This window comes from Gracilinanus agilis, chromosome 1 (genome assembly GCF_016433145.1).
Source record: "Gracilinanus agilis isolate LMUSP501 chromosome 1, AgileGrace, whole genome shotgun sequence".
NCBI lineage: Eukaryota > Metazoa > Chordata > Mammalia > Didelphimorphia > Didelphidae > Gracilinanus > Gracilinanus agilis.
Window position 1 is genome coordinate 252,426,699 of NC_058130.1, and position 26,017 is coordinate 252,452,715.

The 26,017-nt window shown below is 42.0% G+C and overlaps 1 protein-coding gene across 1 annotated transcript; it reads right to left on the minus strand.

The window, feature by feature from the left end:
• Window positions 1-1,357: 1,357 nt before the first annotated feature.
• Window positions 1,358-25,804, minus strand: TRMT10B (tRNA methyltransferase 10B). Its single transcript, XM_044657525.1, has 9 exons — window positions 25,714-25,804; window positions 21,142-21,347; window positions 16,631-16,739; window positions 16,052-16,176; window positions 11,629-11,781; window positions 11,020-11,098; window positions 10,140-10,207; window positions 3,140-3,263; window positions 1,358-1,885 (listed from the first exon to the last, which is right to left on the minus strand). Exons 2-9 carry the CDS (start codon window positions 21,331-21,333, stop codon window positions 1,779-1,781), a joined length of 957 nt encoding a protein of 318 aa, XP_044513460.1. The 5' UTR covers window positions 21,334-21,347; window positions 25,714-25,804; the 3' UTR covers window positions 1,358-1,778.
• Window positions 25,805-26,017: the final 213 nt, after the last annotated feature.

Below are 26,017 nucleotides of genomic sequence, written 5' to 3' on the forward strand. Positions count from 1 at the left end.
CCCGGGCTCAGCCCAGAGAGTCCTCTCGGTGCGGCAGGCTCCTGCAGGCTGGCTCTGTGACGGCCCGAGTCACACACGTGCTGTGGGCCGTGGATCGTGTTCAAAGAGGACAAAATCCGTCTGGAGACAAACACCCTGCAAGGTTTTATTTCTGAAAATTAGCCACTACCTTAGAGAGTCCCATTTTGTACCTATTCCCCTTTTAGCAAGTCAGCATCCTAGAAATGGAAATCAGTGCAGATCTGGGCTGGATTTTTTTGGCCTTTGAAAAGAGAGCAAAAAAAAAACAAACCCAAAATCCCAAACCAAAAAACCACAGTATGAGCCCCCAAGCATCAACTGGGCCACAAATGCGCTAGAATACATCAGCTGTACAATGAGAACTCCCAGAAACCAGATAACCCACACTAAAGGATGATACAGATGTAGACCTCGCACTAAAGATGACTGAATACAAAATTATAGATGCTAGAGACAAATTTTATTCCCTAATCCTTTCCTAAAGTGAAGTTAAAAAAAAAACAACCAAACAAATAAAAAAACCTCTTACCTTCTGTCTCAGAATCAATAATATGTTTCATAAAGGCAGAAGCATGGTAAGGGCGAGGCAATGGGGTTAAGTGACTTGCCCAGGGTCACCCAGCCAGGAAGAGGCTGAGGCCAAATTTGAACCCAGAATATCCTATCTCCAGACCTGGCTCTCTATCCACTAAGCCACCTAGCCGCCTCTCAAAGGATTTCTTTTTTATCAAGAAATAAGATTATTCTAACCAGTTCTGGATAAATCTGGCAAGGAAGATCTTCCCCAAACTGCCCACTTGAACTAAATCTCCTCACGGGAAGGACAAATTCCATCCTGCCACTAGGTACTGAGGGTGCCCTCCCCAGCTATTACAAGAGGAGAAAAAAAGATCTCTGGAAATCATCTCATAAAAGACAGACCACCTCTCATGCCGTTGTATTCAGAATCACATAACCTTTCCTGGGGGATAATAGTATCTTTGCATAGGAGATGTTTTTACAATCAAGAAAAAGCAAAAGATCAACAAATTAAACATCAGTTAAGTGCAGAGGCATCAACAACCTGTTCCATTCTTCACTTAACACCTGAAAGGTTATGAATATGGACAAGATTCAGAGAAGCCCCAAGAATTCACTTAAAAATAGTCAACCAGGTGGTCAAATGAAGTTCCCAAGGATACGGCTGAAAATAAACTTCCTGACGGAGAAACTAGAAAGGATGGCCAGCCCTAGATCTTGAGGACTCTGAGGAGTGGAGACTATGAAGACAAGAAGAGGAAGATTTTATGGGGTTTACTAGACAGAATTAGCACAGAGAGTTTTTAATGTTTCATTTTTCCAAGGATAGTTAAAGAATTATCTTTACAGTTGTTATCTGGCATGTTACAAACACCTGTGGGAAACACGAGTAACCTTTATGTAACAAAAAGTGTCAGTAAAAAGGGAACACTTTTTATATCATTTAAATAAATATTTAAGCAAAAGTCCAATTTAATTTGACTAATATTTATTAATGCCCAAGGGGCTGTGTTAGGCCCTGAATATACAAATAACAAGACAGAGAAGTCCCTGCCTTCAATGTCTGAAGTATAAGAAATACTTTTGAAAGTACAATGGCTCCAGTTTAACTATAAAAATAAACAATTCGGAGCCCACCTTTCAGGAGGCTAGAGCTGGTTTTGGATAATCTCTCCCCAGCTATTACAAGAGGAGAAAAAAGGATCTCTGAAATCATCTCATAAAAGACAGACCACCTCTCATGCTGTCGTATTCGGAATCACATAACCTTTCCCGGGGGAAACGCCTGTTTTCAGGGCTTCGGGCCAGTTTCGTGTCTCAACGTAGGTGGACAGGATATCAAACACTGTGAAAAAAAATAGAGAATAAAGAAAGTGACTCAGCAAGATTATGCTTCCTCTTTGGAATCACCTCTCCTCTCTCTGTAATTTAATATACATATATATAAATGATGTGATTGGACTGGGCTAGAATATAGTGATGTTCCTGAGATGTATGATGTTTACATATGTATGTATATGTGTATATCTATTTGTAATTATATATGTACATGTATTTATAATTATTTACACATATTTGTGTATATATATATAGTGTATATATACACACACACACAATAAATATATATTCTGTCTTATATTCTATATTCTGTCTTAGAATTGACACTGAGTATCAGTTCCAAGGCAGAAGAGAGGTAAGGGCTAGACAATAGGGATTAAGTGACTTGCCTAGGGTCACACAGCTAGAAGTGTCAGAGACTAGATTTGAACCCAGGCCCTCCCATCTCCAAATCTGGCTCTCAATCCACCTAACTGCCTCTTTGCTGAATATTAAAAAAAAAAAGTTCTTTCCCCGTCTGAGCAGCGTGTTCCTTGAAGGCTCTAATGTGGGGGCTCTAATTCTTGGCATGCAGACAATGGTCACGACTAGGATCAGGAGCGGAGAGGAAAGCCGGCTGCACCACAGTCCCCCTCCCCAGTGAGAAATAAGGAGTGTGCAGGGAGGCTGTGGGCAGCGCGAGGGGATGCCCCCCTCCCCAGTCCCAAGGCTTGTCCACTTAACCCAGAGCAGAAGCCCCGTCCCCTCCGGGCTGCCTGGCCCTGGCATTAGGGGTCACTCCCTTTCCTAGGCAGCAGCAGCTGAAGGGACGACGTGGGGCACAAGAGGGGGTGAGATGGAGAGGGATGGTCGCCCCGCAGCGAAGCAACCTCCATCACAGGAAGGTGTCTCCATTGGGCCCCAGCCCAATAAGGCCACTCAGAAGGACGATAGGAGCCATAGAGACATTACGCTCGCTCTGCTTTATCGAAGAGGGCAGGGAATGGCATAACCTATTCTTCAACATTTCCAACAGGGCCGTGAAAATGAAAAAAAAGTTTTATCCCTTTGTGAGGCCCTAAAAAAGGGCTTTGGAGAAATTAGTTTTGGGTCGTGGCTCCCTCCTCAGTAAGGCCGGGCTTTACGGCTGTCCTCAGAGGCTGAGCACGACATTCGCCCTGATTTCTGAGGCGACGATGGGGGCGTCTTTGTCCAAACTAAAAGCTCGTGCCGGAAGGCTGAACCACCCCCGGCGCCTCGCCACGCGCCCCACGCCCGTCACCTTGGTTGATGGCCAGGATCTCGGAGTGGTAGTTCTTGCCGTTGGCCCTTTTCACCATGTGCTCCCGGATAGGCAGGCGAGCCGTCTGCACGGAGGTTTCTCGGGCCTTCTCGAAGGTCAGCTTCTATAAATCATAAATGTAAACGTAAGGCCCGACCTCAGGAACACGCGAGACGGCGGATCACAGAAAGACCCTGCTAACATCTGTGGAACGTCACAGGATGCTGGTTTTGATTTTATTTTCCTATCTAGTGGCACTCTAGTTATTTGGAGGCCAGTATGGTAGTAACCTCCATTACCCGGAGCTCAAAGCTCATGGGAAACCTCCTGGCTCTCCTTTGAGGCCAATTTATTCTTTTTTTTTTCTCTCTAAACCCCTATCTTAGAATCAATAAAAAATATCAGTTCCTAGGCAAAAGAGTGGTAAGGGCTGGGCCACGGGGCCAGGCAGTGTGTGAGGCCACATCTGAATGGAGCTCTCTCCATCGGGCTCCCTGGCTGCCCCACTGGGTATAGACATAGAAAATGGAGTGCATTTCTACTTTGGAGTTGATAGTCTAGAGCAGTGGTTCCCAAATGTAGCAATCCAGGTATATATCAATTGTGATATTATTTTAAGAAGTATTCAAAAACTTAACTCTTATACTGCTAATGATTGATCTCTGCAATCCTGAGTCAAATTGAATGTTGACCTTGCCAAATCCCTAGCCCTTCCCTAAGGCCGCACCCCAGAAGAGAGTCAGTTATCTCAGTCTCCTTACTTCTCCTTCAAGAATCAATTAACATAGGTATCAAACATCAGTAGATACCTTAGGCCAGATACACCCTGGATACTGATCTTAACTCTACATATTGTTTCTGGTTTTGGTAATTTGCATTTTATGATGATTATCTCATAATGTTAATGTATCAGGCCACTGGTCTCTCCCCTTCCCCCCATACTGTTGTAACCCCAATAAAATGTGACAAGAAATCAGCTAATGATAAGCTCTTGATCATCAGAGCTTACTAGCTGTCTGTCTGTCTACCTTATGCAAAAACTTTCTGTGTCTGCGTGTCTTTATTCTCGCCCTATATTCTCTTTCCATTAATCCTTAACCCGTAACCCATTTTCACACAGTCCTTGGTTCCCCTTTCTGAGTGTCCAACCCACTAGGAATCTTCGTGAAGCTGCTGGACGGCTTCATCTGGCGCCCATCGTGGATTGACACCTGAGAGGAAGACTGCAGTGCAGGACCCGGGACGGTCAACGGACCTCAGGTGGCCTCTGGGGTGAGTCGCTGACCACTAGAAAATGGGTCAGAAACTTTCTTCTCACACTAGTTACATACGATCGCTAAAATCTTTAGTGCACAGGCAAGGATACAGAGTACCAGAAGCTAAACTTCAGGCATTGTTTAAGGTAATTTTGAAATGTGATCCCAAGTTACTAGAAATAGAAGTACTCAATGTACAACAGTGGGACCAACTAGGACAGACTTTAAAGAAAGCGCAAGAAAAGGGACTTAGAGTTGCATCATCAGTATGGTTAACTTGGAAGGTAGTTAGAACAGCTTTAGAGGCAGAAACCATTCAAGATTCATTGTCCCAACCTGCCTCACTATTAGACTTTCCTTCTAACCTGAATTTCATCTATCTTGCTCCACCCATCCCTCTGATGACTTCTTTTCCTTCACAGAATCAAGCTGACTCTCAGCTTGACCTTCCCCTCGAGCCATCTCCTGAGCTCCAGCCTTCAAAGGCTGATCCTCTGATTCCGCTAATTGCTTCCACACTTACACTTACTGATCCTCTACCTACCCTAACCTCTCCACTTTCATTTGTTCCTGCTGACTCTATCCCTCCACCATCTTACTCAGTTCCTCTTAGAGCCCATAGGCTTTCTGACACTCAGTTTATTCCTCCTCCACCTCATGCAGCTTCTCTTGACTCTGATGAACTGACTAGTGCTCAGCCCACACCTCTTCTTCCTCCTTCTTCACTCAATACTAACTGCAGGTTTACAACCAGCCTAATCCTAGAAGAGAAAGCAGAGAAATCAGCTTCTCCAACAGAAATTAAAAATAATCCTGAGAATGCAAAAGTAAACTTAGAAAAGCAGAAAGATGTTGAATTCCAAACTCTTGAAGATCTCAGGAATAGTGTCATTCAGTATAGTAATGCAGCCCATGACACCACGGCACTGATAGATGAGATTAGCCAGCAATCTCTACCACCAGATTTTTGGTATGAATTAGTTGGATCTGTGCTTAATGCCAAAGATTTCATAATATGGAAGTTATTGTTTCAGGAATTATGTGAGGAACAAGCTAGAATCAACAAAAAACACCATGTAGATATTGCCTATGATGAATTAACTGGCACAGGTAAATTTAGAAATCTTACTAGGCAATTGTTATATTCAGAGCAAACCTTTAATCCAATTGGACTAGCTGCTCAAAGAGCATGGCAGATTGTAACTACAAAACGCAATGCTACAGATTTCTTTGAGGAGACAACTCCTCACCAAGAGGCTATAAAAGCATGCCAAGACATAAAAACTTTAGACCACAAGAATCTGATGGCAGATCAATTTAAAAAGACAAAACCTGTCTGCTTTGCTTGGCACAAAGCTGGACATTTTACAGGATCCTGTCCCAAATTAAAGTTGAAGTGGACTCATAAATTTTTCAAAGGGTGTCCCAAAGTACAGCATTGGGCCTCACCATATCTCCCGAGAACACAGACTAAGACAGCCACAACCAAACAGCATTTAAACTGTTTGGGGGGCCAGCCTTGAGCCCCTTAAAAATTCAGGGCACCAGAGATAAGTCTTTGATTCCCCAAAAACTTAACTCAGGTAAGAGTAGAAGCCTTATTTCTCAGGAACTAAAAACCTGCCCTGAGGTCATTGGTGAAAATACTAAGGGAAAGATACTAGTCAAATCCAAAGCATTTCACATTTTTTCAATTGGAAATGACAAAAAACTTGCACAACCAATTCTATCTCCAAACAAATCTTTGCTAAATGCAAAAGTTAGTGTGAAGTCAAATTTAAAATTAAACATTTCAAATTTAAATTGGACACAACAAATTACTAATAAAAGATTGATTATGCTCTACATGAAAAGTAAGACATTTTCTGGTATTTTTCATATACCACAAGCTCTTTGGGAAAGAGATATTTTATCTGAAGTAAATTTTAGTCTAAATACTAGTACTATAGCACAAAAAGACTTTTCAATTAGACACGTGCTTAAGATCATAGCACAGACTTGTAATATCATATGTGACTTATTTGTTGTTTATCTGATTATTTGTTTAAAGGCTGAAAAAATTAAACTAATGCAAGATACAGAAACTGTTCTGTTGTTTCACACCACACAGAATGCAATCTTGCAAAGTCAAAAGGAAAATTTTATTTGCTCTCACAATCTCCATAGACCTCCGACTGAGAGAATTTCAAAGGCAAATGGCCTAGTAACCACTACTTTGCAGGAAACGGTTAATTTGTACTCAATATTACATCAGAGTGCAATATTTTGTGAACCTCAATTTTCTATACAAGTCAGTGAAATTGATTGGCAATGCAAATCTTGTGCTCCTTATTCTGACACTCCTCAAGGAGGCGACTGCAAAGTTGTAAGACCTGCACAATTGTGGCAAAGGGATGCATTACAATATGCCTCTTTTGCAAAAATAAAAAATGGATATGTAATTGGAGATAATTACTCTCATGCTATATGGGCGAAAGCTCAAAATGGAGAAGTATGCAATGTTGTTGCACAACTTTCAAATATTCTTGCACATTTGGCTATTCCAAAAAAGTTAAAAAATTGGAATAATAATGCTTATACCAGCAAGAGATGGGCAAAATTGGACAAATCATGGAACATCTCTCTTAAGGCTGGTATCCCAGGAAATTGGGAATTACCAATTGGGAAAAAAGCTAAAGGAAATATAAAAGCCCAAATTCAAAATTTAAAAGCCCAAATTCAAAACCAAAAAGGATGTTATCAGGCACTTTCTTACAAACCAGTTCCAAGAAAAAGACCCAATGAATTTTTCATTTGGGGTCGAGATTGTGCTTCTATTTTCACAGGTATCAGGAATGCATGGAAGAAAACCAGAGTCATCAAGCATTCCCAGAAAAGACCAACCCAGAGAGCAGAGAAAGCAGATGTCTGTCCAGCACTAACCGTAGGACAGCACAGCTACCAGATCCCAGAAGAACAGCATACGAACAAACAAGGCACAGCCACTGACTTGAGAACAGGTCTAATGAACTATCCACACAGATGAACTTTTTCATTAAGAGACAGTTTAACTGCAAAAGACTTATTAACTTGCTTACAGACATTTTATTCTAAAAGCATATGGGTATTTATTGAAGATCAACTTTTTACTTGCACCCAAAAAATTTAAATTGTATTGTACAATGTATATCTTGCAATTATTTTTGTTGGAATTGTTCCATGTTACTCAAATTTGATCTGAAAATTATTTTTCTATTGAAAGCATACAACCAATAATTCCAAAATCTCATCTTAACAATCCATTGTACAGAGATATTAGGGTATAATATTTAGGCAAAACTACAATATTATTGTAATATTGGCAGTTTCAAAATCTTACATTGGTTCGATTATTCTCTTATTATTGGTTCAATTATTCTCTTGCAAACAGAAATTGTTTCTATTCTTCCAAACATATAAGCCATAACAGCTTTTAGTCAGCTTTTATAATATGTATTTTCTATAGTTAGACTTGAACTGTTTTTGTAATTTCATAACAGTACATTGGATACTGTTCACTTGCATAAGAAATTGTTTCTATTGTCCTAAATGTATATATGTGCTAATTCTCTTAACCTGTTTATGCTATATTTGCAAAAAATACATATGTATATGTCTTTGCTAGAATTTAACTTGTAAAAAAAAAAAAAACTAATTGGATAGAAATTGCTAAAATAAAAAAAAAAAAAAACTACCTTTTAATTGAAAGACAGATGTAATGATTCAGCAACCAAATAGTATGTTATAATTTGGGAATATTTGTACTTTTGTATGTGCATCAATTGTTGTATTATCCTGTGTTGAAAAACCCTTTACCTGGTGAAAAATCTCATGCACTCACACTGTGAATTTGGTTTAGGAAACTGATCTTATTTTGAGTGAGAAACTTTTGGTTGGCTAAAAAATATTTCCACATGAAATGTGAGCCAACAGCCTAACATTTTTCATTGTTTATTTTACTTTTCATCTGTAATGAGGCATTTGATTTTACATTTTTCTTTTCTTTCCTTTATTTTTCCCATTTTATTTTTCACTCTACTTTGGATACTGATGTATATGGGAATCAGTACCAAGATTTTGATTTTGTAGATTAAGATAATTTTTTATATATTGGCTCTATTTGTTTATCCAAAAGCTTAAGGATGTAGGAACCTGCAAGTATTTGGTAAACATCACGGGCCTAGTATGAATGATTATGTCTGATTTCAGAAGTAGGGACTGAAACAGAGCCTTTACAACTTGCCAGAATGCCTAAGATCGAAAGAGACCTAAAATCCATAGAAGATAGATGGATGTTGGTTACTAAGGTCCTGGTTGGAGGTAAAAGGACGCAGTGTTTTGACACCCTCAAACGCAGGTCGGACTTCTACCAAGTTTCCAACTAATATCTCAATGTGGCTGGCATCTTGGCTCCACCATCCCGAAAATCTGACTTTTTTGGCCTACTGCCCCTTTCCAGAAAAGATATTACTTGGCACCCCTGGAAATTATGAAACTATTTATTGAACTCAGAATAGAATGTAATACAAAAAAAAGTGTGACCATCACCGCCTCCCTAGATCACTGCAGCACCCACCAGGGGGCGGTAGCGCCCACTTTGGAAATCACCGATCTAGCATCTCTTCCCTGCTCATTTAAAAGAAAAATAAAACTGTAACTTGAAGAGTCCTCTCCTTCCCTGGCTGTTGCTGTTTAGAAGCTAGACTGCCAGATGGGCGATGTACAGGCCTGGCAGAAGCGTGTTACACAGGGCAGGGCACCGCATGTCCATCTTTATCCCGGGCACGAGGACGCTGGCCTTGTGTTGAGGAGGAGAGAGGCCACTTTTAAAAGTGGTACGTTTTAGGTATGAAACAGTTACCGCTTCTGTCCTTGAAGGCTGTATTCCTAAAACAGACCCAATCCCAGGGAGGTGGGGAAGCACTAATTCCCCCTGGGGATCAGCTCTTTTGCCTCAGTTTCCTCCTCTGTAAAACAAGCTGCAGAAGGGAATGACAAGCCGCACCAGGATCTCTGCCCAGAAAACCCACAAACGGGGTCACGAGAGTCAAACAGGGCAGCCATGAGGGAACGATGACGGCAAACTGAACTCTTCTGGCCTTTTGCAAGGTGTGATAAGGCAGGTTTTTTTTGGAAGGGCCTGACAAGAAGTTTAGTCATCGAATCCCAGACATTGTGAGACGGGACATAAAACGTAAGTGGTTGAGGATGTGGGAGAAGAGCTAGTCACGAGTCCTCTGGGTGCTGCTGGCTGTGACTCTGGACACAGTACAACAAGATTCATGGAATGGTGGAAAGAGTGCTGAATTTAGGGTTGGAAGACCTGAGTTCAAAGCCTGTCCCTGCCACTTATTACCTTACCTTGGCCATCACTTCTCCTTCCAGAGCTCAGTTTTTCATCTATAAAGCAAGAGAATTGGACTGTAGAACAGTGAGGTTCCTTCTAGTCTTAACTCTGGTCCTTTCATCCTGGGAGCCTATTAAATGTGGAGCCGCAGACGCCAGCTAGAAGCAGACGCTTAGTACAGTATGATAAAGATTCAGAAAAGGAGGACAAAGGAGAACAACAAACCAGGTCTGGTCATGTGATGGAAGACTAGCTAGGCTCTGTTTAGCTGGGAGGTCAGAATTTGAGCAATGAGCAGAAGCTGTAGAGAGGAATCCTTTCAACGACGTAAAGGCAGAAGATTTGACACGTATGTGTCCATCCCGGAATGCGCGCTTACCTTTTGAATGCTTTCATCCACAAGTCCACCCAGGACGTAAACCTTGTCTAGATCAATATCTTCAAGGGCTAGTAATAAAATGATTTAGGTCAAATTCACAGAATAATTCTTTAAAAAACCCTTCCCTTCCGTCTTAGAAGCAATACTGGGTCTTGGTTCCAAGGCAGCAGAGCGGTAAGGGTTAGGCCATGGAGTGAAGTGACTTGTCCAGGGCCACCCAGCTAGGAAGGGTCTGAGGTCAGATTGGAAGCCAGGACCTCCCGTCTCTAGGCCCAGCTATCTCACCACTGTGGTACCTAACACGGAGAAAGAAGCACCACTTTCTGACTGCTCCTTTTTGACACGCCAGGCTGATTTTGTAACAGGCCAACAGGTGGGACCATTATTATTGTGATGTGTGGAGGAGATCAGTTAGGGGACGCTGTGATTAATGGCTTGTTATTATCATGTTTATTATGATTATCAACCCTCTATTTTCCCCACATATCTCAATTTTTAAAAAATTTAAAGACATTTTATTTTGCTAGTTACACGTAGTAATCACTTTTGGCATAAGTTTTCCTAAAAGATAAGATGCACGCACCTTCTCCCTCCCTCCCTTCGCACCTGCCATGGGGAGACAGTGAGCGTTAGATCTGGGCCATCCGCGTGTTGTCATGTAAGGCCTCTTCCACAGCGGTCACTCCCACGTAACCAGAGCCCCAGACCCAACCCGAGACACCCTGATGGGAAAGTCGCCCCCCCGGTCCTTCTCTGGAGGGGGAGTGCTCTGCCGGGACTGTCCCGGAGCAGGGCAGGGCTGAGAGCAGCCACATCTGCCCAGGCCGTGGACCTCCGCTTGTGCTAGTTGGGGGAACCTCGGCCCAAGGAGAGAACATACCACGCTCTGAATCGGGCGTCAGGTACACGAGGCTTTCCGGAGGAAATAAACTCACGTAGTCTTCTTCTGTTGTATCTAGCTGAAAAGGGCAAGATTTTCAATGTTATTAGTCAGAAGACGACAGCGAAGTTTTCCTTATGATGTTCTACATCAAGTCTAAAGTTAAAAGTAAGCGTTATAAAGTTTTTGTGGTGTTCAGTCCCCTTCAGAGGTGTCCCACGCTTCATGACCCCATCTGGAGTTTTCTTGGCACACGTACTGGTTTGCTTGGTAAGGGAGGAGGAAGGGATATGTATGGAGGGGAATGTAATATAAAAAAAAAAAAAGCTATGAATACAATTATGGAGTTATTTTTTGTTCTGTTTGTTTTTTAAATCCCTATCTTCCTTCTTAGAATCAATACTGTATATTGGCTCCAAGGCAGAAGAGTGGTAAGGATAGGCAATGGGGGTTAAGTGACTTGCCCAGGGTCACACAGCTGAGAAGTGTCTGAGGTCAGATTTGAACCGAGGACCTCTCATCTCTAGGCCTGGCTCTCAATCCACTGAGCCACCTGGCTGTCCCCTACAATTGCTCTTAAGAAGGAAATTTCCATTAAAAAAAACTTACAAGGTAATTAGAGAATCCATCATTCATCCTTAAACACTCTTCATATAAGGGGTTATCAGTTGTGAATCCAGTAAGGCAGATCCAGAATGGCTTGGTGGCTTTTTTATTTGAACCATACAACCTTCGGATCTGTCCAGCCAATCGGCTTAATTCCTTCAAAGAGACAAGAATAATTCTCAGTGCATAAATGTTCTCACCACTTAAATTCACCATAAATACATCTAGTTAGTAAAAACTCTGTATACTTTTAGTTTTCATCATCCAAGATTGTTATGGATCTTTTTTTTTTTTTTAAACCCTAACCTTCCATTGTACAAATGAAACTACATATTGGTTCTAAGGCAGAAAAGCAGTAAGGGCTAGGCAACTGGAGATAAGTGACTTGCCCAGGGTCACACAGCTGGGAAGTGTCTGAGGCCAGAGATGAACCTAGGACTTCTCTCATCTTTGCAATCCACTGGACCACCCAGCTGCCCCCTGATCTTTTTAATATTTCTATAAGGTAGTTGCTATCCTACATGAGTTATCCTATGTGTTATCCCACCTGAGCCACATTAAAAAAAAGAGACCCATTAAGGCATAGCACTTGATTAGAAATAACACCTTAAACTATTCTCCATGTACCAGACAATTCTGAAGAACTTATAAAGAAAAATATTATTCATCTCCAGAGAAAAACCTGACTGAATTGAATTGCAGACTGAAGCATACTATTCTTTACTTTATTTCATTTGTAGGTGTTTTAAATTTGGGGCTTTTGGTTCTATATTCTCTCATGACATGACCAATACAGAAAGACATTTTATACAATCATACATGTTATAACCTAGATCAAATTGCTTTGCATCCAAGGGAGAGAGGAGGAAAGGGAAGGAGGAAGACAATTGGGATCTCAGTATTTCAGAAAATGCATTAAAAATTATTACATGTGATGGGGAAAAACATTTAAAAAGAAACAATCCCTTCCTAGGAAGGTGGAGAACCATCCTTCTTCCCCTCTACATCTGCACACACTATCCTACCTGGAACAAGCTTCCACGTGGCCCTGCAACAATTCCATTCAGCAGGTGCAGGGCGTGTTATAAGGGGATAAAGAGGATGGTAATGAGGGGGTCACTAGGGGCCTGGGAGCCAGTAACTAAACTAGCTGGAGAATGGGGTCGATGTTGTCAGAAGGGAGCAGCCTCAGTTGAGCTGCCCAGTGAATCCTGCTAGCTGCAGGTTCCTTTAAGATGTTGGGTTCCCAGCTGAGGTAACTGCCTTCCTATTGGGTGAGAGCAGAGCCCAGCAGGAAACCGTGACTCAACTTCCTGCCAACAATGGGGGCTTAGCTTTCACTTCCACAGTAACCCCTACTTCTCAAAATTCTGTCCTCTCCTTGTCTCCTTAGCCTTGAAGGTGTTGGAATAATCACAGGAATTCACAGATTAAGGCTAAGGGATTTATTTGAACTGGAAAGGGAAAACTAAGGTAAGAGGGCTTAGGTATGGTAAACTGTTGCTAGGGGTAACTGGCAGGTGCTGGCGAAGGACCTAGGAGGTCTTGACAGGCTGAGGGCAACCAGCCCTCAGCCAGAGATAACTAGACTCTGGCTTGGTGTTATTTGATCAGCTAGGTACACCAATGATGTTATTGAGTTCCTCTAGAGATGGCCCTAACTACTAGGCTACGTTATCTAAATTCCTACTCACGATCTGCAATCCTCCTCCCTTTATTACCTGGGGCCCCAGGGGGAAGGTCAGGGGTAGCAAGCTATCTGGGTGAGGTTAGGGGAAATCAGACCCAGGNCCTTGGGAAACAGACTTAATAATGCTATTACTCGGTTAAAGGTATATAGAATTTTATAACTCTTTGGGGAACCTCCTGAATTACTGGGCAATTTAGTTTTGGTTGTAGGCTTTGGTTGAGATTTAATGATTCCATGATCCATTCTCAGTTCTTGGAATTTAGGATCAATTCTTATTCTCTAAAAATATCAGGCTAACTTCTCTAATAGTATAGATTTTGGTGGTTCATTCTCGCCACCCCCTTTGTATCAGAGCAAAGGGCATATTTTCCAGCCTTTTCATTCTACTTATTTTTTAAAATACAGGAACACCCCACATATCTAACAATCAGGCACATCCACTAACCTTCACCTTTTTGGAATATAGCCTTGAGTAAGACAGGAAGATCTGAGTTCAAACCCTTGCTTTGCCACCTAGCATCTATTTGACTTTTGTGTAAATAGTATTAGCTCGATCCCATTAATAGTCAAAAATCTACCCAACCCAGGCGTGCTAATGATGTCACTCCCACCTCCCTTAGTGGGGAGGGGAGACGAGTTACCCACACGTGACAATAAGTAACAAATCAAGAATAAGGGACTGCCCTTTGGGCAGTCCAAATCAATGTAGAAACTGCCATTTGTCCATTTGAATTAGAGGTGGACCACAGGAAGTGATGAAAGACAGGATCTCTTTAAGTAAGTGAGTGAACTTCCTGTGGGGGCAGTTGTCCTCTGGAACTAGAGGAAGAAGCATCTCCTGAGACCACAGTCAGCTTATGCTCTGTATTGTCACGTGGGTAAGTTAGGCTGGCTTCCTTGGCCTGTTGGGCCAATTCTAAACTCTGCCTATCAGGCTGTTGGGCCTTGCGGCTTACAGCTTCATTTATTTTAGACTTCTAACCTTCCTCTTCTCTTTATCCTTACTTACCTTCCTGATTGTAAATAAACTCCTCAACCCGATGCTGACTTGGGTCTGATTTAATTACGGAATCAACCTGAATTGTTGATTCCTGGCGGCCACATAATTTTAATATATAAATATAATAACTAAATTTTAATTCTTACATTTTGAGCCATTTATTTAACCTTTCTGGGACTCAGCCTCCTCATCTGTAAAATGGAGATACACTCACCTCACAGAATTCCTGAGATCCTTCTTTATTCATTGTTGGTTATGAAGACGAATTTAAAAGTTTGACCAGGTATTATTTATATATTAATTATCAGTTTGGTTCCTTTTGGGTTCCTCCTCTATAGCTGTGGTTTCATTGGGCATATCCTTTAAGGGCTTGTGTTCCCCATTGTTCAACTTTAGTAATTCATTCATTCATGTGAGAGCTGTATATTGATTGTTGACTCTGTGAAAAACTTCACCTGTCTTCCCTCCTAAGACCACCTTCTATTTGTTTTTGAAGATTTTCAGGTTTAACAATAAAAAGAGCCAGTTCTTGATGTTATGATAGAGGGGAGATAAAGAGAGTCTATGTAGTGAGTCTCTCTTCTAGCTCTCCCCTATGGATACAATATATACTTGGAGACTTCGAGGGGGTGTCACCCCGAAACTGGATGACCTGGATGGTCGTGCCACCCCACAGGAGTTGGGGGTGAGGCTTCCCTATAAGATGAGGTATGTGGTACCCCAATCCGATTCTGAATGAGGGCGGGGTTCATACAAGCCTCCCCCAAGGTCAGTCAACTTCACTGCAGGTGGTTTGGTTTCAAGATAGAGGCAGCCAGACCAAGCTGTGATTCCCTTCTCCCTTATTGTCTCTTAGGCACTCTGGAACACTATCTGACTAATGAATGGCTTTTATTATTCCCAATTCAGGGGTTAGGGAAAGGGGTGAAGGGCAGAGGGATTTGGGGGGTGCCCTCTTCTCTATTTCTATGGGGTCCATCACTCAGGTGGGAACCTTTGGGGTTCCCACTCCCAAGCTTCTTTCCCCCCCCCATTCTCCTTCTGTTTCTATTTTCTATAATTGTAAGTTAGACCAGAAAGGGTCTCTCAGCAAGGTTGGGTAATGGGGGGAAGGAGACTAAGAGATCACTCCCAAAATGGAGTCCAAAAACTTAGCTAACTTAATGATTGAAATCTTGCTGGGTGAGATGCTAAGGAATCTTTGAACCAGGGAATCAGGGTCTCAATGTCCAAAGAAAGATCCTCAGGAAGCCCTCAGGACTGGATCTGAGCTGGGTTGTTCTCCTCCTTCCTTAGTCCTCTGGCGGAAGACCCTTTCCTCCCAATCCTTCCTCTGGAGGATTCCCAGAATTCCCTCTGGTCTCAACTGTCACCAACAGTCACTAACTGTTAGCCACTCCTTCTCTGGCTCTTTTTTTTTTTTAAACCCTTAACTTCTGTGCATTGGCTCAGAGGTGGAAGAGTGTTAAGGGTGGGCAATGGGGGTCAAGTGACTTGCCCAGGGTCACATAGCTGGGAAGTGTCTGAGGCCGACTTTGAACCTAGGACCTCCCGTCTCTAAGCCTGACTCTCTCTGGCTCCTTTTGTCCTATTCCCCTTGCACAAATCCCATTCTTACATAGGCAAGCTGGATATAATTAAAGAGAGAAAAATCCCTTCACTCTTGTATCATCTTATCATCCATATCACATGTAAAAATAACAAATAAAATTAATTTTAATATATGGCCCAATTACCTTCTTAGTCATGCGATTGGTCATACTCAAATCGATGCAAAGTCTAGGTCCTGAGCTTTTGGCTGCCAAAAGTCTCTCTTTGGTCATGGCTTTCAAAACGCGTTTGCTCTGCTGAGGGCTCCCACCTGAGGCACAACCGGAAGGAAAGAACAAAAAGGCCACATTGGTGAACAAAATTTAACAAGGAAAATCTTGCTCTAATTCCCCTTTTAGCTAAGCACTTTCAACAGGTCTAAAGTAAACTTTAGCCTCAAGAATGATGATACACAGAAGAAAGGGCCTGGGCCTGTGTCTGCTTCAGAGCATAAAACAAAGTCACTCACTAGACAGGCGATATTTTAATGTTACAATTTGTAAAGGTGATGCTATTTTGTACTGTATTATATTGTAGTATTTCTATGTTAAATGCTACAAAGAGAGGAACAAAACAGGGATATGGGCTACAAATTCTTGTGGACAATTAATAATTTTTTCTTTTGTGTAGAATCTCTCCTATCTAATTAGACACGCGAAGGCCCCCATCACAGAGACTCAGTGAAAAGAAAACCTCAGCATGTCCTCAGCCAGGTTGGTTGGTACCTGCATGTTCTGAATGGTGGGCTTTTTTTCTCTCTCTTTCCTGCTTTCTTTTACTCTTCTTTGCTGCAACTATCTTCTCCCAGTGCCGCTGTTTCCGTAAGACATTTTTCTTATGTTATCCAGAAAACAAAATATTTAAGAACCTCATTAGCATAAAAGATCCAAAGTTATTACTATTCAAGTTTAGAGATAAGAAGACATTCCAATAGTACTCTAAGGTCTGCAAACCCTTTCCTCTCAATAAGGTTTGGAAGTACTTAGTATAAATAAGAATTATGTAATTCTTATAATTATATAAGAATATAGATATTGTTCAGCCCTTTTTTTGGTTGTGTCTGACTCTTTGTAACCTGATTTGGGTTTTTTTGACAAAGATCTAGAGTGGTTTGCCATTTCTTGCTCCAGCTCATTTTAAAGATGAGGAAACTGAGGCAACCAGGGTTGAAAGACTTGCCCAAGACCATAGGTAGGAAGTGTCTGAGGCTGAATTTGAACTCAGGTCTTCCTGATTCCAGAACCAGCACTCTCTCCACTTTCCACCTAGCTGCTCTTTTATACAGAGGACAATATGATGAAGTGTAAGTACTGGAAGCAGTCAACCATAATCTCCCAGGTCCAAACCAAGTGTTCTATTTAATATACATCATGCCAATCCTCATTTAGTTTTAAAGACAAATAGGGGTAGCTAGATAGAACACCAAGCCTGAAGCTGGGAGATCCTGGGTTCAAATCTGGCCTCTAATACTTTTGAGCTGGGTGACTCTGGACAAGTCACTTAACCTAGATTGCCTAGCCCTTGCTGCTCTTCTTGATTTGGGAAATACTCTCTTTCCTGAAAGATGAGGCAGAAGAAAAAACTACAGGCTGAATATAAGAAAAAATTCTGGAATCACTTTTAATGGACAAAGACCAGAGTTCAGAATGTACTGCTAATACTTTGTCCTAGATTCTCCTGAACAATATCTTGGTTTCTCTCTAAATTTCCATCATTACTATCCCTCATCCACCTCATTACCACCTCATTTTGCAGCTTTTAGACATTAAATACATCACGATCTGAGAGAGTTGGACAGCCAACATGTCTCCATAATGTCAATAAGTGACATGTATGACGATGAAAACACATTTTAATGGTGGAAATAATATTAGTAATAATCTTAATCTCATGGTGCCTTCCTTTCCCCATTTCTAAAATGAGTGAGTTGGCTAGCCCACAAGGCTGTAGAAGTCTCTGCAGGGATGATTTCAGGAAAAGCTGGAAAGACCTCCATGAACCGATGCAGAGTGAAGCAAGCAGAACTAGGAGAACATCATACATGCTAACAGCAATACTGTGGAATGATCACCTGCGATAGATGTAGCTACTTTCAGCAATGCAATGATGTGGAACAGTTCTGAAGGACTTGGGACAAAGAATGCTTTCCCCCTCCAATGAAAGAACTGTGGATGTCAGAGATCGAAGCAGACGATCTTCCCCATTAGTTTATTTAGGGTTTTATTTTGGGATTCTGGTTTTATATGTGTATTCTCTTATAACAATGACCAATATGGATGTTTTGCATGCTAATAAAATCTATATAAATAAATATATAAAGATAAATAAAATATCTTTGAATAAAAATTTTTAATTTAAGATAAAAAAGTCAGTTGTTCCTTAAAAAAAAAATTTCTGTCAGATCTATAGGCCAAGGATTTTAATGCCTTGCATTTATACAGTGCTCTAAAGTTCCAAAGCTCTTTCACATATATTAATATTATTTGACCATTAGAATAATAATAGCTAACATGTACAGTGCTAAGTGCTTTATAAATATTATCTCATTTGATCCTCAAAACAACCCTGGAAGGGGTTCTGTCATCCCCATTTTACAGTTGAGTAAATTGAGGTAAAGAGATGTTAAGTGGCTTGCCCAGGGTCACAGTGAAAGGAAGGGTTTGAGGATGTATTTGAACTCAGGCTTCCTGCCTCCCGGCCTGGCACTCTATCCTCTGTGCCATCAGCTGCACTCATTGAGAACCCATTTGTAAGGCAGGAAGTCGAGGCAATGCTATTGACTGAGACAATCAGGTTATAGAGAAGGTAAGTGATATGACCCAGCTTACAAATTTAGTGAATTGCCGAACTGAGACCTTCTAATTTCTCTTCCAGTGCTCTTTCCAGCTATCATAAATTCCCTTGCTTGTAGTCATTTATATTCACATAGTATTTTGCCATTTACAAAGTGCTTTCAAATTCATTACTGGGCATTTTCACTGGCTCTCCTTCATCTCCACCTCTTGACCTAGTTAGCTACCTTCAAGTTCTACTTTCTTCAGGAAGTCTTTCCCATTTCCTCTCCTCCCCACCAAAGCAAAAAAAAAAAAAAAAAAAAAACCACCTTGCCTTCTATGTTAGTACCAATTCTGAGAGAGAAGAGTGGTAAGAACAAGGCAAATAGAGTTAAGTGACTTGTCCAGGGCCACCCAGATAGGAAGTATCAGAGGCCAGATTTGAACCCAGGACCTTCCCTCCCCTATCCCCTGAGCCACCTAAATGTTCCCCCTCTCCCCCAGTCTCTTTAGCTCTAGATAATCAGAAACTTCTTATTTCTAATTTGTTCTGTATATAGTGTTATAAAATTAAGGGGACTGATTGATAATAATAATAATAATAGAGGCAATAAGTCTTTGACAGGTGGATTGGATTTTGGTGTGAGAGAGAGCACACTCTCTCCCATGGCCTCTGTATAGGTGCTGCTAATACAGCTATGCCTCTCCTCACCTGACAGGCTTGCTCAGTTGAGCCTGTCAGCTATTTCTTGTAATAGTTGCCCAGACAGGGGAATCACTGAGAGGCTATAGGTATATATATATAGAGCTAACCTCCCTAGTTCCTTAGTCTGGAGTTAGGATAGGTATTGATTAGATAATTGATGCGCTATTTGAACAACAGTGAAATATGACCATGTAAGGATCTCCCTCTCCCAAGGGCCTACATATAATGATCACTCAGGAAAGGTACTTGATGACAAAACACTGTATTTGATTCTAATCAATGGGGTTAGGAACAAGGGAAAGGGATGGAGGATTTGGGAATCTTATTTGCTAATGCTCTATACCAGTAATTCCCAAAGTGGGTGCCACCGCCCCCTGGTGGGTGCTGCAGCAATCCAGGGGAGCGGTGATGGCCACAGGTGCATTTATCTTTCCTATTAATTGCTATTAAAATTTAAAAAAAATTAATTTCCAGGGGGCTAAGTAATATTTTTTCTGGAAAGAGGGCAGCAAGCGAAAAAAGTGTGGGAACCACTGCTCTATACTATTGATCAGACTATTGGAAGAAAGCTAGCTCAAGCAGAGGCTGGAGGCTCTTCACTCTCACACTAACCCTGGCCTGACTTGGCTGGAGCCAAGCCAAAGATTAGGAAAGGCTATTGATGAATTTTTTTTTTTAAACCCTTACCTTCTGTCTTGAGGCAGAAGAGTGGTAAGGGTAGGCAATGGGGGTCAAGTGACTTGCCCAGGATCACACAGCTAGGAAGTGTCTGAAGCCAGATTTGAACCTAAGACCTCCCGTCTCTAGGCCTGGCTCTTAAGGCCCTCAATCCACTGAGCTACCCAGATGCCCCCCCCATTGATGAATTTTGATGACAATGTCACTATTTCCTCTCAGCTCTATTGTCAATGATGCTGATTGCTCTCTAGCTCTCAGTATGACAGGTTGTTTAGCAGGCACAGATGCAGGTATTGCCTACCCTCCCTCTACTCCAGAGTGAACCACAGGTGCTGGGCCTCGTGGGTATTTATAGGGCTGGCTCCAACGGACTTTCCTTTCCTTTTCCTTTTCTCCCTCCTTCCTTCCTTCCCTCCCTCCTTCTTTTCTTCCTTCCCTCTCTCTCCCTCACCTTCTGTCTTTGAATCAATATTAGGATCAGTTTTATGGCAGAAGAGAGTTAAAGAGGGGCAGCTGGGTGGCTCAGTGGATTGAGAGTCAGGCCTAGAGACGGGAGGTCCTAGATTCAAATCCGGCCTCAGACATTTCCCAGCTGCATGACCCTGGGCAAGTCACTTGACTCCCATTGCCCACCCTTACCACTCTTCTACCTATGAGACAATACACAGAAGTTAAGGGTTTAAAAAAAAAAAAAGAAGAGAGTTAAAGGCTAAGCAATTGAGGTTAGGTGACTTGCCCAGGATCACACAGCTAGGACACATCTGAGGCCAGATTTGAACCCATCTTTGGGGCCTTCCATGTCCAGGCTTGGCTTTCTACCCATTGAGTCAACTAGCCAACCCAGGCCAATGCTTTTTCTATTAAATTGCACTGTGCTTGTGCTTATTCAATTCTCATTCAAAAGGTTTTTTTCCCCTTCACTCAAATGGGACTATCTGCTACCATCAATCAAATAGACATTCCTTTATCCATCTAGAAGTATTCCCCCCCTCTTTTCATTAACACCAGAGCTGGAGAAGGGTTGTTTTTCCCTGACCTCTTGGTTTCTATAAAGCTTAGGACAGGCCCCTGTACATACCGAGCACCACATCTCTCCATCCTTGGGCACGGCCCTTTCACTCTCAAACTCAGTATCTATCTGCAGAAGTTGAAAACTCTCCAGGGCTAGTTCTTCATCTTCAACTCCCAGGCTGCCTTCTTGCCCATTCTGCAAGCAGGATTCCCCTTGAGGGGAAGGCCATTCCAGTTTGTGCTCCATGTCCTTAATCATCCTTTTGGCTTTTCCTACAGAATACAGTTTGCATAAAGGCAATAGTTTTGTTTTTAAAAACTCTTACCTTCCGTCTTGGAGTCAATATTGTGTATTGGCTCCAAGGCGGAAGAGTGGTAAGAGTAGGCAATGGGGGTCAAGTGACTTGCCCAGGGTCACACAGCTGGGAAGTGTCTGAGGCCAGATTTGAACCTAGAACCTCCCGTCTCTAGGCCTGCCTCTTAATCCACTGAGCTACCCAGCTGCCCACTAAAAGCAACAGTTTTGAAGACATTACAGAAAATCATTGACAGCTGTATTCTCTGACAATCCAAACAGTCTAGCAGAAGCACAAGGCATCCCAAAGGAGGGGGAAATAGGAGGTATAGCGTATGCCAAGCAAGTTAAATCCCTGCCACCATCGCCATAGACCCTGATATCCCAGGGCCTCAAGCCCAGGGCCTTGGAAGAGTGGTGTCCCCAGACCACGAGAGCTGCTTCCAGGCCACTCCCCCAGCCACCAGTGAGGGAGAAGTCACTGTGGAGAAGGGAGTCTTTCTTCTTTGCTCTCAGGAGAAACAACTTCTACCAGCAGGCAGATAAGCACAAGAGCTCTGGGAGGTAGAGCTATAAGGCTGGCCTTGATACAGCACTTCCTATGTGCCAGGCATGATGATAAGCACTTTGCAATGACTAGATCCTGACAACTTTTGGAGGTAGGTAGAATTATTATCCCTATTTTATTGTTGTTGTTGTTTAGGTGTGTCCAACTCTTCGTGATGCCATGGACCACAACACATCAATAACTGTCCATGGAGTTTTTGTGGCAAAGACATCAGTTTGCCGTTTCTTTTTCCAGTGGATTAAGGCAAATAGAGGTTCAATGACTTGCCTGGGGTTATACAGCTAATAAATGTCTGAAGCCAGATTTGAATTCAGGTTTTCCTGACTCTGGGCCAAGCATTCTATCCATGGAGCCACCTAGCTGCCTATCTATTTTATAGATGAGAAAATTTGAGGCAAACAGGGTTAAAACTCATCCAAGATCACACAGCCAGTAAAGGTCTGTAGCAGAATCTGAACTCAGGTCTTCCTGGCTCCAGACCTGGCATTCAGTCTACTGTATCACCTAATCCCACCATCCTACCCCCAGACTCTCTAGTTCTGCTTCCAGGTCAGCCTTTACAGAGAAGAAACTCCTGTGGAGAAGGAGCCAGCCATCTCTATCAAAAGTGAACCACCAATCACACATGGTAAACAAGCCAGCTGTGTCACTGAAGCAGCAAGGGGCATCCTGAGAGATGATGCAGTGTGTGCTAGCTGAATCATCACTGCTGCCACCTTGACCACAGCAACCATCTCTGCTCAGACCCCACTGGAGATAGCCCAGGTCTTTGAACCTCAAAGCCTTGGGAATAACAATGGTTCTCACCTAGTATTTTCAGCCATTGTCCCAGGAAACAACTCCTGTGGAGAGGCAGTTTCGCAGCTGCTCCCGCAAGGGCTAGACACAGCTACGGAAGACGCAAGAAAGAAAGTCCTTGCCACTAAAGCCTTTGGTACTGTCAAATGGTTCAACATCAGGAAATGATATTTTGTCAGTGGAAATGACATGAAAGAAGTAAGGTTGCTATACTCCTAAGCATCTATGACCTTTCAAAATGACTTATAGTCAACACCTTCCATATCTTGATATGCATTGTCTCCCCTATTAAAATGTGAGCTTTTTGATTAAAAAAAAAAAAAAGGGAGAGGAGCACAAACATACTGATAGCAACTCTTTTTGTAGTAGCAAAAAATTGGAAATTGAAGTGTGATAATTAGATTTAGTCTACACTGCCCATATTTATATTTAATCACCAAAGGTGAGAACATCTAATTCTGGGAGGTCCATAACCCACGTGTGCTAGAGTGGGTGACAAATCAGAATCAACTGACTGCTCCCTAGGCAGTACTATGAGAACTGTCTATTGTGATTGGACATGCAGATTGGAGGTGGATGCAGGAAGTGACAAAAGATGCTATCTTTTAAACATAATGGTAACTTCCTGTGGAGGCGTTGGCGTTTGGAACTTGGTGTGGAAGGATCTCTGGTGGGACCTCTGACTGCTTCCCTTTGAATTGTCATGTGGGTAAGTTAGGCTGACTCTTTCTCTCTTCCCTTGGCATTTCTGGAGGCTCTAGCCTTAAGGAGGCCTCTCTTGCCTCTCTAATTGCAAAAGGCCTTGTGGCTAGAAGCCTTGTTTAATTAACCTCTGTACCCCTTTGCTGGAGCCTCTAAATTCTTACCTGGTCCAGGCCAGAGTTTCTCTCTCTCAATTTCCCTACCTTCAACCTTCCTATTTGTAAATAAATCACCATAAAAGTCAATTTTGACTTGAGATTATTCTTAATTGAGGATTGATAATAGCTCAATCCTCTGAAGACCATCTTTTAATATATTGAACCCCAAACCCCTTTTTCCCCCCCTTACAGAAGGGATGTCCATCGGTTGGGAAATGGCTGAACAAATTGTGGTACATGTTGATCATGGAATATTATTTTGCTGTAAGAAATGATGCACAGGATGCATTCAGAAAGATCTGGAAAGACCTCCATGAACTGATGAAGAGTGAAATAAGCAGAACCAGGAGAACACTGTACACTGTAATAGCAATATTGTGGAATGATCAACTATGAAGGGCATAGCTACTCTCAGCAATACAATGATCCAGGACAATTAAGAGAAAGAACTGTTGGAATAGGAATGCAGATCAAAGCATGTAATTTTTTACTTTAGTTTTTTGGGGTTTTATATGATTATTCTCTTACAAAAATGAACAATATGGAAATATATTTTGCATGATAATACATGTACAATCCAGATTGAACTGCTTGCCAGCTCTGGGAAAGGGGAGGGATAGGAGGGAGACAATTTGAATCATATAACTTTGGAAAACTTTTGTGGAAATTTGTTATTAAATGTAATTGATAAAATAAAATATCTTTACAAAAAAATGTGAGCTCTTTGAGAACAGCGACTATTCCCTTTTTTATCTCTGGTATTTAGCATGGTGCTTTAGACAAAGTAAGTACTCACCCCTTCTCTCTTAACTCCCTCCCTCCCGTACCTCTCCCTCCCTTCCCTTCTTCCTGCCTTTCCTCCTTCTCTCATTCATTCATATGTCCAGATTATTTTGTGAACACAACCAGCTAAAGCATATATTAGTTAGCATATAATGTAAAGAATACCGTTGTCAAAAATTTGACTTATTGACATTAACTGATAACATGCATTTTAATTTTTGATATAGTCTCACCTTCAATTCCTAATACATTCCTACCCAATGAGCAACACCTTATAAAAAAAAAAATATTAAGGGGAAAAAAGGCAGTTTAGTAGAACTAACACGCCTACCAAGTCTGACAGTTTATATAATATTCCATTCATATCCAGTCCTCTAAAAGAAAGGAGGGAGGTTAATGATATGTTTATACCTAGCTATACATACACATAAATATACAAATATACTATACATATATATGCCACCTGGGACATTTACCTCCGGTGTCTACCTGAGATTCATCCTCGATTTCCTTTTTAATTTCCCTAGGAGCAAGCTGGATACAAGGGAAATCTGTTACACTAGGGAAGCCAGCCTCACTGCTCCTGCCCATCCTTCATTTAAGGTGACTACTAAACACAAAGTAAATGGCAAGAATCACCACACAACAACAAAAGCGAATGTGGCAAAATTATACAGAACAAAAATTATACAGAACAAACAGTCCCCAAAGAAGAGATTTTGGCTAAAAGAAAAAGATTTCATTAAAAATTATTTTTTAAAACAAACATAGGGGGCAGCGTGGTGGCTCACTGGATAGAGTCAGGCCGGAGACGGAGGGTCCTGGATTCAACTGCGAACTCATACTTCCTAGCTGTGTGACTCTGGGAAAGTAGCTTAACCCCCACTGCCTAGTCCTTACCGCTCTTCAGCCTTGGATTGATTCCAAGAGTGGTAAGGGTTAAGAAATCAATACACACTATTGATTCCAAGAGGGAAGGGAAGGGTTTAAAAAAGCAAAACAAAACATACACACACATCATCATCAACATATATTTTATGTTTTAAAACGAAATTTCATTGAAATATTTATGCATACACATACAGACATATATACATAAACGGAGAAAGAGACGTCTCTGGTAGCGGAAGGTCATATTTCAAACCCAAATCCCTCATCACGTGCTCCCAGCAAGCAAAGACCGGGCCACGTGACCATCCAAAACAAAAAGAAAACATAAACCCCAGCAGGAGGCGCTGCACTCCGCGGGAGACGCACCTTAGCCCCGCCTTCAGCCTCTCTTTAGCTCCGCCTTCATGCCGCCACCTATCCCCATCCTCATTCCACACAACTCACCTAAAGCAGTAACGGAAGGCAATCCAGAAATCCCGTCTAATCCAGCTTCCTCAAAGTAAAAGGAACCTCCTGGTAAGGCCCAGGATCCCTGGGCGGATTCCTACAGGACATGGACCTTATTATAGCACCACGTTCACGGTTCCAACATTAATGAAATCTTCGCCTTACTTTCTCCCCCACCCCTTTCCTGACGTCACTTCCGGCTCATGGCCCCCTCCCGCTATGTACATTCTGGGAGTTGTAGTTCTTTGCGTGTTCTTTGTTATATTTTTCTGTAATCTGGATGAAATGACAACCATTAGAT

What these genes read in the sequence shown, in the direction of transcription:
- TRMT10B (XM_044657525.1), bottom strand. Translation starts at nt 21,333, where the DNA reads ATGATTAAGGACATGGAGCACAAACTGGAATGGCCTTCCCCTCAAGGG. An exon ending in ATGGATTCTCTAATTACCTT is followed by an intron (nt 11,099 to 11,628) that starts GTAAGTTTTTTT and finishes TGCCCTTTTCAG; the next exon opens with CTAGATACAACAGAAGAAGA. An exon ending in GATCCTGGCCATCAACCAAG is followed by an intron (nt 1,886 to 3,139) that starts GTGACGGGCGTG and finishes TTTTTTTCACAG; the next exon opens with TGTTTGATATCCTGTCCACC.